General features: G+C 36.4%; 1 protein-coding gene across 5 annotated transcripts in view; it reads right to left on the bottom strand.

The window, feature by feature from the left end:
* The window catches only part of EIF2B3 (eukaryotic translation initiation factor 2B subunit gamma), a 107,549-nt gene that overhangs the window by 57,989 nt on the left and 34,336 nt on the right, over window positions 1–15,224 (bottom strand). For all 5 annotated transcript variants that reach the window (XM_081057476.1, XM_081057478.1, XM_081057479.1 and 2 more), the window contains 2 exons: window positions 9,749–9,908; window positions 479–590 (listed from right to left, as the gene is read on the bottom strand). In XM_081057476.1, coding sequence (XP_080913602.1) covers window positions 479–590; window positions 9,749–9,908 — 272 coding nt within the window. The remainder of the gene's footprint in view (window positions 1–478; window positions 591–9,748; window positions 9,909–15,224) is intronic.

Genomic DNA, 15,224 nt, shown 5'->3' with positions numbered 1-15,224 from the left:
ATTCTATAAATATTTGATAAAGGGATAGTCACTTGGTCTCTCAGAGCCTAAAGGAATTCCCTGTTGCTGTGAAGTAAATCCTGCAGAAGTAACAGGAATATATTTAGCACTACCCAAACTGTACACTTAAAAATGGTTTAAGATAGTAAATTTTACGTTGTGTGTTTACCACAATTTTAAGAGAGAATAAGTTCTATAACATTGTCAGAAAGACAGTCTTGTTCTCTGTTCTCCCCCGGCTGCTTTGCCCCGCTCCTATGCAGGATTTGACTACCTTGGCAAGAAAAGACACAGGGAAAAAGCTAAGCTTGTGTGGTGAAGAAAAGCCTTCATCCTACCTCATGGGAAAACATTCACATGCTTTTGTCAATTTCACACAGTATAATCTAGTTTTCATTCCCTTTTTCCCATCCACTGGGTGGTTTTATTTTGTTTTAAGACAAGAAGAATTGCCAAAAAGAAAAACCCCAGGGCTTACTTCTGCAGGATGGATCCCTTAATGACCAGCTCGTCATCCAAGTCTGCTTCATTAGCCATGAAGAGCAGCCTCTTTCCTGTGCTGTCCACTCCAATGAAGTCACGCTGCTCCACTGAATCATACAAAAGAAGGAAAATCAAACAAAGACATTGGCCCTGCCTATGTGCCTGAGTCAGGGGACAGGGCACCTACTCACATTTCTCTTGGAACCAAATACAGCATTGTGTTATGTAGCACATACTCACATACCACAGTGTCAGTACACATACCACAGTGTTTAAAACACAGGCAGTCAAAAAAATATTTTGAAATTGCTCTAAAGGATATTATTAGGGTAACTGATCAAGTTTGAATAAGGTCTATAGATTCAAGTATCGTGTCAATATAATTTCCTGTTTCAAGAGACTCCTTTTATGGTGGGGGTAGGGGATAGGGGAGAAGGATACTCATTGATATATTTAAAGGCAAAAAGAATGATGCCTGTAACTTATTCTCAAATAGCTCACAAAGATGATAATTATATTTCTAATATATTGTGATACATATGATATATACTGAATATATATTGTAAGAGAGAAAGAGAATGATAGAGCAAATGTTAACATCGGGGAATTTGGGTAAAACATATATAAGTTCTTTATACTATTCTTGTAACCATTCTGTAAATGTGAAATTACTTCAAAAATAAAAAGTTAAGGAGGTGATGGATATGTTCATTAGTTTGATTGTTGTGATCACTTTACAATGTCTACATATATCAAAATATCACCTTGTACATCTTAAATGTATATAACTTTTATTTGTAAAAAATAAAAAGTTGAAAAAAGAGGGGCAGTCAAGATACTGCTTAATCAACTAAATGGATGAGCCACAAGCCTACTGTACGGCACAGAAAGACAGTACAAGGAATTCTTAGGTCTACTCACTGTGAAAATGGGAATATTATTTAAGTACATCCACATTCAACCAACATTACATATATGTCTACTATGCACGAGAGTTCATGCTGTGTATGGGAGCATTTAAAGAAAATAAGGTACATATTTACTAAATGCACAGAGTTTTCTGAGGGACAGTGATTTTACAAGCTGCCCTACTATTGCTCTTTTCTGTGTTATATTTCTTTCCCCCAACCAGATTATAAGCTCTTCAAAGGTAGGCTTATGATTCCTTTATATCTCCCATAAAATCTAGTAGTGTTGGATACTTAACAAAATCTTCTCAGATCTGTACAGTATCTATCTATAGCTTACAAAAGCATTTTTACAGAGAGGCAACATTCCAGAATGATTAAGAGTGAGCCTCTGAAGCCAGAACACCTATGTATGAACACCACTTACTAGTTGTTCGTCTTTGAGCAAGATACTAAATCTCTCTGTTCCTCAGTTCCATCTGTAAAATGGGGATAATAATAGTGCCTGTTTCACAGGCATGTTATAAGGACTAAATAAGTTAACAATGCTCTCGTTTGATCCTCACAACAATCAAATAAAGTAATGATTTAATTAATCCAATACCTCTTTGAAAAAGAGAAATTGAAAGTTGAACTTGAGGAAAAATGTTATTGCTAAAAATGAATTTGTGTGCCTCTGACAGGCAATGTCTACTATATAACTGAATATGCTTCCATGTTGGCTGCTGCTGCCTATATACCTAGAACCAAATGTATTACTCAAGTGTATAATATGTTTGGCTCAGGTGCGTAAGGCATTCATTCCTTCAGCTGGTTTCTGGTCATCTTATCATACGCAGTGTCTGAATCTGAATAGGGAGAAACTATCATAAAAAGTTACATGTTGTTTTTTTCGATATCTAAGATTAGTGAAGTCCAAAGAAGGAAGGGTAAATAATGCCAATTTGAAGGTAAGTAAGTTTTATAAAGAATTTAAATCAAAGCTAAAAATTGAAGAGAATTTCAAATGCCACACAACAGCTTTGACGTGCATCAATTCATTCATTCATCCATTATGTGGAAACTTGAGAATACAACATAGTCTGCAAAGGTCTGATTATGAGCCAATATTTTAAAAAGAAACAGAGATGTTATTTTTGGATATAATTTGCAGTGCTTATCCTATCCAAGTCCTTAGACCCACAAAAATCTTGAATTACTAAATGTTGGAGCAATAATTTCCAACAAGTCAATGTTTCAGTGATGGTGCACTTCAGTCACATTCTCCTCACTCTTAGGCCCCCCTCCTTGTATGTGCTTCTTTGCAGCTACCATAGTAACGAACGGGGACCTCAGAATATGATACAAATTTTAGGAACTTGGAAAGGTTTCTAGTCTGCTTTAACAGAGTGAATTTCACTTTGGGAGCAGAGCAGGTAACATTAGATGCTCATCCTAAGAAGAAAGACCACGCAAATAACATTAAGAAAGCGTTAAAACTATGAAGTTCCATTTAAAAAAAGTCTGTCATATGAAGCTATTCACAGTTTTTTCTAGTTTTTGTTTTTTTTTTTAACTTCTTTGGCCCTTCTGTCTCCTCTATAGTCAATTTACTTAACCATTCATTCATTCAAAAAAAAATTCCATTTGTGCAACTCCCTGTGACAGGCATTATGTTTGGAGTGGGAAATTCCAACTCATGACCCTGATGCTAAAACTACATAAAGATATTATGAGAAAGGAAAATTACAGGCATATTTACTCATATAAATACAAAGATTTTAAACTATTAAAATCTTTTAAACTATTAAAATATTAGCAAATCAAAACTAATAGTGTACATAGTAGATTTAAAAGGCTTACACATTTGTTGCAGCTCTTCCCCTTCAAGTAAGTTCTAGAATGTAAAATGGTATAGCCACTAAGGAAAACAGTATGGCAGGTCCTCAAAAAATTAAAAATAGAATTACCATATGATCCAGCAATTCCACTTTTGGGTACGTACCCAAAAGAATTGAAAGAAGGGTCTTTAAGAGATATCTGTACACCCATGTTCATAGCAGCATTATTCACAATACCTAATATGTGGAAGCCACCCAAGTGCCCATTGATGGATTGATGGATAAGTAAAACGTGGTACATACATACAAGAGAATATTATTCAGCCTTAAAAAGGAAGGAAATTCTGCCATATGCTACAACATGGGTGGAATTTGAGGGGATTATACTAAGTAAAATGAGCCAGTCACAAAAAGACAAATGCTATATGATTTCACTTATACATGGTACTTAAAGTAATCAAAATCACAGAGACAGAAAGTAGAATGCTGGTTGCCAGTGGCTGGGGGAGGGTGGATGGAGAGTTATTGTTTAATGGCTATAGAGAGTGTCAGTTTTACAAGATGAAAAGAGTTACGGAGATGGACAGTGGTGATGGTTACACAACATTATAAATGCTTTTAATACCACTGAATTGTATACTTAAAAAAGATGGTAAATTTTATGTTATGTGTATTTCACCATAATAAATTTTTTTAAAGAAAAAAGTACTCACAGGGAAAAAAAGGAGGTTAGCTTTAGTTCACCATCCTTTATATCCAGGCTAGTCTAGAGACTAGCTTTGACTAACACAGAGCAGAAGAAGTAACAGTGCAAGTTCTGAATTTAAGCTTCAGGAGACCTTGTAGCTTCTCTTACTCTCAGAACCTGGTGCTGCTGCTACATGTGAACCAGTCTGGGCCAGCTTCCCATAGGATAAGGGAGTGGATGGAAAGAGAAACTTAGCTGTCACAGCTGAGGTCCCATACATATTAGTGAGTCCAGCTTTGGTAGGCAGGCTCTAAGAATAATTGCCTCTTGGTATTCACACCGTTCTGTATCCTCTCCCTTGGAGTATGGGCTGGCCTAGAGACATGCAGAATGTGGCAAAAGTGATGAAATGCTACTTTTGTGATTAGGTTACATAAGTTTGTAACTTCTGTTTTGCTATAAGGTTCTCTCCCTTGCTGGCTTTGAAGAAGCAAGTTGCTATGTTCGAGAGGCCTAAGTGACAAAAAAAAAAAGGGGGGGGCAGCTGCTGGCTAACAGCCAGGTAGAAACTGAGGTTCTCAGTCCAACAGTCCTTTGGGAACTGACATTCTGCCAACAAACAAGTGAGCTTAGAAGAAATCCTTTCCTAGTTGAGCCTTCAGATGAGACCTCAGCCATGGATGACATCTTGATTTCAGCCTTGTAAAAGACACTTGGATAATTATAACTCTTTAAAATTTGCAGATATAAAACCTTGATAAAAATAAAATGAAATTCATAAAGAAGCCTAGGTTATGAGACAGAAGGCATGGATTCAATCAAGTTCTGATTCCACCACTTAACCACTGATGTGATCCTGAACAATCCACAAAATGCTATCAGGCCATAAACGGATATAAAAACTTGGTAAATAACAAAACTACCTCGCTCCATTCATTGGATTTTAGCTTGGGAGTAAATCTTGATTATCTTTGTTTTCCATATAAGGCTTAGCATACATTTTATATAAAATATGTCCTAAAATTCAGTGACTACATCAGAATTTAATACATTCGTTAAGTCTGATTTCATACCCACTACCCTGTCTGCACAGAAGTAAATTACTCACCTCCTTCTTTTCAAGTGTCATGTTTTAAAATATATTTCTTTGTAACTGAGACGTTAAATTGCTCCCTGTATTTTGCACATACTCCTATTATTGTACTCATCACACTCTGACTTACGAAATCTAACATATTTGAACTTACTTCTATATGCTGTTTCCTCAATCACAATAATTTCAGTTTTTAGTATGCAGGGATTTCAAGTCACATTTGTTGGACATAATTAGAAAAAAAAGGCAGGATGGGGGGAGAATGGGAATTGAGAAGAGAAAATAGATCAAGCAGAAGCCCAAGCAGGAGTAGAAGTTTTTTTTGGCAGTACAGCTTTGAGAAAAATAAAAAAAGCTGATTCAAAAGAAATACGGGCTCAGAACTGCCTACCAACATTTGTTAGTACAGAGGGAAATAAGCTGACTGAGAGGTGACAGCCAACCGACAGCTTTCACTGGGTGATTCTGAAGCGCACTGATATACTATACTGATTCTAGTCTGGGTCAAGGCCATATAACTCTGAGAACTGGGGAGGAATTTGAGAAATGCTACTACAGTGAATTGGATGGGTTAAATAAAAGTTTCCTAGGATTTTTCCATTTCAAATATCCCAAGAGACACAGTGGAACTGCAGAGATAACAGTAAATATTATAATTTGTGTCATAAAATCATAATAGTATTAAAGATTTGCAGAGGAACATACAGAAAAGCCCCTTAATAAACATTTTATCTGCAATAAAGCAAAATAAATAAATATGTTCTCATTGAAACTGAGAAAAAAAGGAAATCCTGAAGTTTCTAACAAGCAAGGGATGGTAAATGGAAATTAATGATATTTACAAATTATTGCAAATTTAAGATATATATATATATATATATATATATATATATATATATATATACTTGTATGTACATATAGTATTCTGTTTATATAATGCATTATCTTTACTGTTTGATTTTTGTGAATGCACAAATTACATATATGAGGCTTTCGTAAATTCCCTCAAGATCAGTATTTAATCAAATTTTCCCCGTCAGGTTGCAAGTTTCTCAAAATGTCCTACAATTAAGCAGGGCAGAATGAACAGTCTGTCTACCTTTTAGGGTAAGGATATTATGTGTGTGCGTGTGTGTGTGTTTGTCTTTTTTCATTTATATAGGCCTTGGTAACTAGTTCTGTGCTTGACATAAAAAAGGCTAGAAAGCACAGCCTGTTTGAATCACCAGAAAAAGTTATATGTGGTCCTTCCAAAGAGGCTCTTCCATACATTTATGCTGCCACTGTTAGTTTCCCTTAAACTTACAAGCTATTATGCAAACAAAAACATTTTGATATTTTGTGGTCTTTAAAGCATTGCCATTTTACATAAATTCCCCTTAAATATGTAATGTAGAATGCTTGCAAAGTTATTAAATGTGATTTTTTAGGCTATAGGACCAAATCACTTCCCATAGGAGTATTTCTAAAAATGCATATGAAAGCGATGATGATATTAATAGCAATTACAATTTATTAAGCAACTACTATGTTTCAAGGAGTAGATCAAATACTTTACAAACATACTATTTCTCAAAAAAAAAAAAAAAAAAATCCTGAAAGGATTCAGTTGCATTTTATAGCTAAAGAAAATGAAATTCAGGATGGTTATTTGCCCAATATCATACAGTTTTTGGACATTGAAACCTACACAGCCTGAGCTCTAGAGCCTATGCTCTCAACAGCCATGCGGCAGCAGTAGGTATTTATTAAAAAATCTTGAGAACATTTCTAAACATAAATTCAGACAATGTAGTGTCAGTCTGAAAAATCATTATAAACTCAGACTCCTACAACACCCACTCATGAATCAGCTCAGACTTACAGTTTTAGGATTTAAACTGCTAGGGCTTCAATCTACTTTCTTTTTCCTGGGGGCCAGTAAGAGAACTGCCTTTAGAGGCAGGTTGCCCAACCATTCAATAATAGCTACTCACTGCTCCCTGTGGGCCATTATTGGGGCAGGTTCCAGGGATAGAATGAACAAAACAGATATGATCCCTGCTCTCACGGAGCTTACAGTTGAACAGAATAGAGAGTAAATATGAGACCAGGAGTACCATATGCAGCAAACAAGGGGATAGAATTTCATGTTAGAGGGTCAAGGAAGGCCTCTCTCAGAAAAATAACTGAGAAGGCTAAGCTGGATTTAGAGTGCATGTGTTGTGCAAAGAGAGGGGGTGGAAAACATTTCAGGCAGAAAACGTGTAAAGGCCTGCAGCAGGAAAAAAACAGTCTAAAAAATCCAAATATGAATTTGATCCTGCCTTCCTCAGTATCTACAGCTCCTACAAACCTGCTGAGAAGGAAGTGGTAAGGGTGAGAAAGATGGCTCCTAAAACATCTACCATAGCCATTCTCCTATAGATAAGAACACCATTTGGGAAACTTGGATCTCGGGGATACAGACTATTAAACAGTATCTGGGAAAGGGGCCTGTTGGCTGATCTGGCACATAACAGCAGCCAAGAGGTAGACCAAATATACAGTCTGAGAGGGTTAGAATTGTTTTAAAAAGTGCTTATCACTGAAATGCACAGCATTCCATGGGAGGAATTCAAAACTCGGGTATTTAGGCGCAACTTATAGCCTTCAAATATAACAAAATAGAGAAAATAAGGAGTTCAAAATTTCAAGTTAACAATGAAAAATCTTTCTAAAACACAAATCTAATTATGACAGCCTCTTGTTTAAAATCCCTCAACAACTTCCCACTGTTTTGGGGATAAAGTTCAAACTCTTTAGTCTGATCCCTGTATCCTTTCCACTCCCATTTCCTGCTTCCCTGCCCTCCACGCTCACTCTCCAGCTAAACAGCAAGTTACCAATAAACATCACACTTTTTCAGAGGATAGAAGAGTCAGTTTAAAGGAACTTCCACTAGCCACGTTGTGACAATTTAAGCATCAAAATTTTTTAAATGGATGGGTAGATAGATAATAGTTAATTTAAAATAAAACTGTAAAAAGCTATACATTTATAATGATACTTAAGAGACAAAAGCTAACATGAAATATACTAAAAAGTTCTAAAACCAAGAAGTATAACTATAATAGGGTATTTGATTTTTTAAATTGATATAAGTAGAGAAGTATGAAAAACAGAAACAAAAATATTCATATTTATAAAATATACATCTGTTTATAAAGTCTGGATATATACAGAGGGTGACAAAAGTATACACATTTTAAGAAAGGAAAAACTGTATTAATATTGTAATACTCAATATATACCAATAACAAAAGATGAATACAAGTCATGTGTATACTTTTTTTTGGCACCCCCAGTAGTTGTTTGTACCTGTGTAAGTTGAAAAGGCTGAAATTGGGAATTATGAATAAGCAAACCAGATCTCGCAAAAGTAGAAACTATATGAAGAACAAAAGGATTGATATGAGGATTATACATAATAAGGTAGAAAGAGGATCCAATTAATCTGCACCAGTATTCAATTGAACATAAAAGCAACTAAAAAGAAATTTCAATGCTATAATTCAAAATCATAAATTAACCAAATGCCCCAAAGAAGAGTGCTAAAAATACAGACTAGATTACTCAAATCCTAGGAATGAAAGCTGTAGGTGACTCTATTAATAGCATAATACTAATAAGCCATACACAGCATCTAATAATTGTAACAGACTATGTCAATATATGTTAATGACAAGACAATACGTTACATAATGCTGGATTAGCAAAATCTAAAGAACTCATCATTCCAGGGGAAAACTCCAGGGAAAAAAACACATCATTCTGGGAAAAACTAAAACCTATATAAAAAGTGTGATTTTACAAAGCATTTTGGTCATAAGTTCAGTCATTAAAAGTAGCCTAGTTACAGAATCAATGGCTCAGGTTTTTTTTTTTTTTTTTTTTGAGGTTCCTGGCATTGTTCTTTTATACTTTCTCTTTGACAGCAATTTTGTGGCAACTGCCTTTGCTCTCCATCTCTTTGTTTGACATATTAGTGGGAATATATTTTTTTCTCACACAATCTGGTCACATTTAGTAAAATTAATTAAATATACAAAAAATTCAATGGCTCAGGTTTGAAATATTCTGGGAAAAGCAATCAGGAAGGTGCCTTAACCCAAAATCAACAACTGGTCAATAACCCAAATTCTATAATCTTGGCTGGACTAGAGTATTATTCCTTTTCTTTTAGCTCTGGTAAGATTACTATCTCTCTGAAGAGTAAAAAAATAATAACCTACTACTAGAATTTTAGGAAAATTAAAGATAAGTATGTTGTAATCCTAAGAAGACAAAGCATGGTTAATGATTATCTTGTTTACTTAGGGTGATTAAACCATTCAAGAGAATCAACCATACTACATTTGTAATAGTAATTTTAATTGCTTAAAGGTATCTAATTAAATTTGTAATCAAACTTTAAATACTTTTTAAAATTTGATTTTAAATTAATTTTTTTGTTTCTTAGATTACATGCATTCGATTATTTGAGCCTTAAACACAAAGCAAACAGTTTTGAGTGCTGTGCTCTGCATACAAAAAACTCCTGGACCTACAGAATCTAATCAATAGTTATAAATCTCTTTAAGTCAGGTACTGTGTGTTATCAAACTTTATGTCATCAATCCCTAACACAGCACCTGCAATGCAGTTGGTTTTCAAGAAATGTTTCTTAAGAGAAAGCATGAATGATAATAATTATAAAAACCCAACAAACAAATAAATCAAACTTCAGTCTCCTTACCTGCTTTTTTTTTCCCCTTTTGACCTGGAACTGGTTCTAAGCCGTCTTGGCCTTTTCTCATTAACATGGCAAGTGATGCATCGTGAGCTCTGAACAGGTCCACAACCTCATGTAAGGCAACATCTGTTATCAGATCACAGCTCAGGACTAGTACATCTGTCTGTCAAATGAAGAAGGGGAAAGTCAGTATGACAAAGGACAATGGATCACATAAACCATCACATAAATTATACTGGCTCAGAAATATATACAAACCGAATACCTGTTTTAAAACATTTTTTATAAGCAGAAAAATAAGTAAAATAAATGGGGTTGTTCTAATTGAACTGTACTGGGGAGGGTCTGGAATACCTCCCTCCCTTTTGTGTGTGCCTTACTGCTCCCTGAGGCACATTGTTTCAGTGTACAGCACAGTGGTTAGACATTTATATAATTTAGGAAGTGATCCCTCCGATAAGTCCAGTAACCACTTGACACCATACATAGTTATTACATTATTGACTATATTCCCCTATGCTGTACTTTATACCTCCATGACTATTTTGTAACTGCCAATTTATTGAAGTATCATATTTTAAGAGTAACCTGGATAAACCAAAAAAGTGTCAGTAAGATGATCAAGATGGTGAAAGAGGTAGAAACCATGACAGCTGAAAGAACGCAAGTTGTTTAGTAGGAAAAAGATTGTGTGTGGGTGGGGAGGAGGGGGGATGACAGTGGGCAGGACAAGGGAAGGTGGTGGGGTTAAGAAAGAAAGAAAGATAATAGCACTCTTCAAATACTTGACAGTCTTAAGGAAGAACCAAATTTTACCTGAATAGCCCAAGACCAAAGTTAAGAATGAATAGGTAAAACAGGAACAGAAGTATTTTTGGTTTCCATATTAACTCATTTCTGCAAATCAAAGCTAGTCAAAAAGAATAATTTTATAAGGTAATTAATGAGTTTCCCATCATTAGAAATGCTCAGGCAGAAACTGGATTATCGCCTGTAATGATTAATTTATCTAACATTTATTGAGAACTTACTTGATGCTCAGCCAGACCCCATTCTGGAACTTAGAGGAAACTTGGACTGTGTATATTATGTGTCATTATTTTGGCTCAGACTCCTGGTGACCCTATGAATGAGTGACGTCCGCAATGTCCTGTTCTCAACAGCCCTGCTCAGCTCCTGTGGACTCATCCCATAGCTTCTTTCATGGAGTCCATCCCTCTCATATTTTAGTCTTCCTCTTTTCCTGATGCCTTCTATTTTCCCCAACCTTTTCCTAAGAACCCTGCCTTCTCATAATGAACCCAAAGTAGGACAGCTTTGTCATTTTTGCTTACAGCAATGTTTCAGGGTTAATTTGCTCTACGGCCCACTTTGTCTTTCTGGTAATCTAGGATATCCCTAGAGCTCTCCTCCAATCCATATTTCAAATGAATCAATTTCTTTTTCTATCATTCTTCTTTACTGTCCAACTTTCACATATGTATATAGTAATTGGGAAAATGAGGGTGTGGATGATCTTAGCCTTGGTCTCTAATGACTGACATATCTTTACTTTGGTGATTTTTCTGGGACTAGAAAATACTTGTATTAAATGTGAGTGGCTAAAAAGGGCTACTCAATATGTTTTAAACAAATTTCTAACGATACATTCTGCCATTATGCTTTATCATTAATACAGTAAACAAAAGTCTACAAATAATCAATTGGAAAACAAATTCCTTAAATTGTCATTTAAATCGACTATACCAATGTTTCTCAATAGCACACCTACAGTTTCCCAGAGATGCCTCAGAAAAAGTTTGGTTCCTACTGCCCTTCCTGGGTCAACCAAGGTAGCTCCTCTTTTATTAATTTTATTTTCTAGGCTTCTGTATAAGCTTTGGTTTGGAAAACAGGTTCTGAGACTTTAAAAGTCTGAAAAACATTGGACTAAATTATACCAGATTTAAGAATAAAGTGAATATTTGTATACATGGAAATTTTTGTAAGTGGCTCTAATTTTTCTAAGATTTTAATTTGAAATCAAGATTCCTGCTTTGGGTGGGAAAATGGATGATTTCAACTCATATTCTACTACAGCAAAGGGTCATGTTCGCTCAGAAAGTGAGGGTCAACCATCAGAATGCTTTGTCTTACTGCCTGAAATTTCTTATTCTGCATACAGATGCTCCTGATTTACAATGGTGTTATGTCCTAATAAACCCATTATAGGTTGAAAACATTGTAAGTTGAATGTGCATTTAATACACCTAACCTACCGTACGGCATAATTTAGCCTAGCCTACCTTAAATGTGCTCGGAACACATCTAAAAAGTATCTAAAAAGTGCTGACAACACAGTACACTGCTGGGTATCAGTTGTTTACTCTTGTGATTGTGTGCCTGCCTGGGAGCTGCGGCTCACTGCCACTGCTTAGCTTCATGAGTATCTTACTGCATATTGCTGGCCCAGAAAAGATCAAAATTCAAAATTCAAAGTACAGTTTTTACTGAATGCATATTGCTTTAGCACCATTGAAAAGTCAAAAAATCGTGAGTGAAACCATTGTAAGTTTGGGTCCATCAGTATAGAATCTGTACCAGAACCATCATTTCTTTTCCTATGTATAACTAATTTTGCATAGCCTAAACAATTCCTTTTAAAGGCATTATCTCAAGGTTGAGAAGTTCAAATTTGGATTTTTTTCTACCCTTCCGTTTCTCTTTTAATTCCTTTCGGATTTTAACTCTGCACTTAAAAAAAAAAAAATTCCTTATAAACGTGTTTTTCGTGAAAAAAATCCCTACACTCTCCATGCAGGAACCACCAAACATTAACAAATCAGCTCACATACATGCAAGCTAAGGAAGAAATAGTCTGCAGAATCCTACTACTTATAGCAATGCTTAAAAAGATAGGGAGCTGGGCCATTACTAAAGACATGTCACTAAAGAAGTTGCCCTATTTCATTATAGTGAAAATGACAGTTTGCTGAAGGGGAAAAAAAATCTCCTTTCTATTTTTCTAAATTTCTCTAATAGGATGACTGATTTCTGCAAGCTGACTGCTCTTCAATAAATTCAATTATTAAGTATACTCCAAGGTGAAGAAAATGACCCCAATGCAGTTGCCTCTGAAGAGGTGACACCTCCTCTTAGAAAATAAATGCTGTTATCATTCAATACCCGCAAAAAATAAATCTGCCAGTATAGTGAATGCCAAAGAAGTCCTGCATAATTGTGAAGAGTCCACAGCCTCATTTTTCTCTTTGCTTCTAGATGACTGCTAAGTTGAATGCAAAATCCCCAAGGAGCACAAGGAACAGAACCCCTCCCCCCCCAATGTCTGGTTGCCATCTGTTCTTGGTGTGAAAAGAAAAGCATCAGTCTGAAAGGGCAGGGCATGGGATGCAGATGGAGGTGCTGTCAGGCCCACTCTGGCCTCTGTTCCCAGAGAATATACCCCGAGAGACTCACTGAGACCAAACACATTCCTATCCTCTTGGCAACTCTACCACTTCCAAAGGAAAGCCTTTGCTATCTGATCAATGTAGTTTGCTTTCAAAGCTGGAAATCCTGGAAGAAGAAACAAAATTCTAAAAGGAAAACTAAAGCGTCTTCACATCTTCATAATACTACCTATTTTTTGTACCTTTTTATAAAAGCTATAACAGGAAAAAAATAAATGACTCTTGTTTTGATTTTTATTCTAAAAATGTAAAGCTCGTTCTGGAAATACAAATGTTCTACTACTAACTAGAGCCTAGAAAGGAAAAGTTTAAAAACTATTATGAGCCAGAAGTATTTCTGATCATGTGTGACCACAAGCATAAACATAACTGTTTGGACTGTAAAGCAACTGTACAGTATATCTAAAATACAATTAACTTGAAAGTTTCTGGGACACAGCAATGCTCAGCTGCCTTGTTTTGGAGGACAACTTCCTTTCTAACACCAGCAGTACAGTACACCTCTTCTTCTGCAGAGGCCAACTGGAATCCCCACAGACCTTCCTACTCACCATTCTAACAGTCCTCAGTATATGCCTTATTCCAAGCCTGCTTCCTAGAGGAGCCACGGCAATGTCAAGGGCAAAAAGCATAGCTCTAAAGGATAACAAATGTGTATATTTGACAAAGTGGAAACATACAAGGTCTTCAATACAAAGTGGAAGACAGCACTTTAGTGTTTGGGGAGAAATTAAGATACTCAGGAATTCAAAACCCAAACTGTTGTCAGTTAATCTTAGCTAAAGCAAACAAATTAAGCTCAGAAAACCCAATTACCAAAGCCATGGCAAAGCCCAGAAATCACTCATTATAAGAACATTTTCAATCAAGCCAAACCACTGAGTAAAACTAGAAGAAAAAAACAAAAGTTAAATCAGAAAACCGGATGTATTGTGTGTGGTGGTAATGGTGGGGTGGGAGGTGGGGAAGGCTACTGGGAATAGCTTCTTTTCTTTTCCTGGCAGCTGTTCCATGACAGATTGTTATAAATAACACAATCTGGCAAATAATTTCCTACAGCAAGGGGAAAGAAAAATATACTTACTCCCCTGGAAAAAAACTGTCAGGGCAAGGTAACTAACACGCTTTTACCCACCCAGCACTTCTACAAACAATGGCTATGATCCAATCACCATCTCATACTCCACCCCTGCCCATATGGAACTAATGAATTCAGTTACTTGGTGTGACTATGAATGGTCACAATTTACTAATTCCTATGTGGTCCAATCCCAATCCAATACCCAAGACTAATTTGGTGCTTTAATAAACTCCAAAGGCTAATTGCAATGGAGATCTCACCATGCCCAATTTTGGTTGAAAATGCTTGGAAAAGAGTCCCAGTCTGCAGTCCCCAAAATGCACAGTAAAGGGCCAACTGCATGTTGTTTGTACTGAGGTTGGGGCATTAGGTGCAGGAAGGAATTACCAACTCAGTTTGTAAGTAAGAACTGTGGTAATCCTTAGGCTGAGAGCTAAATATCCCTCCTGTGATCCTTAGCTTCATCAGTGCATCACCACCATCCAGGATCTGAAGTCAGAAATCTGGCCATGTTCTAGGACTGATGTTTCCCTTCTCCTGCCCAGTCCCCTCCCCAACATCTCACTGGTCCCCAAGTCCTCCTCTTTTATCTCCACTGCACTGCCTTAGGTCAGCCCTCAAAATATTTTCCCAGTCTCTTAACTGGTCTCTTTCTCACACCAGTTTTCCCCTATTCTAATCCATACTTAAATTCTACTTATTTCATTTCCCTGCTTAAAGACAGTCTAGGACCGGCCCGGTGGCTCAGATGGTTGGAGCTCCGTGCTCCTAACTCTGAAGGCTGCCGGTTCGATTCCCACATGGGCCAGTGGGCTCTCAACCACAAGGTTGCTGGTTTGATTCCTCGATTCCCACAAGGGATGGTGGGCTGCGCCCCCTGCAACTAGCAACAGCAACTGGACCTGGAGCTGAGCTGGGCCCTCCACAGCTAAGACTGAAAGGACAACAA

Source organism: Rhinolophus hipposideros (assembly GCF_964194185.1).
Source record: "Rhinolophus hipposideros genome assembly, chromosome: 8".
Taxonomy (NCBI): Eukaryota; Metazoa; Chordata; class Mammalia; order Chiroptera; family Rhinolophidae; genus Rhinolophus; species Rhinolophus hipposideros.
Note: the sequence above shows the minus strand (reverse complement) of the source record. Positions and strands in the feature narration are given on the sequence as shown.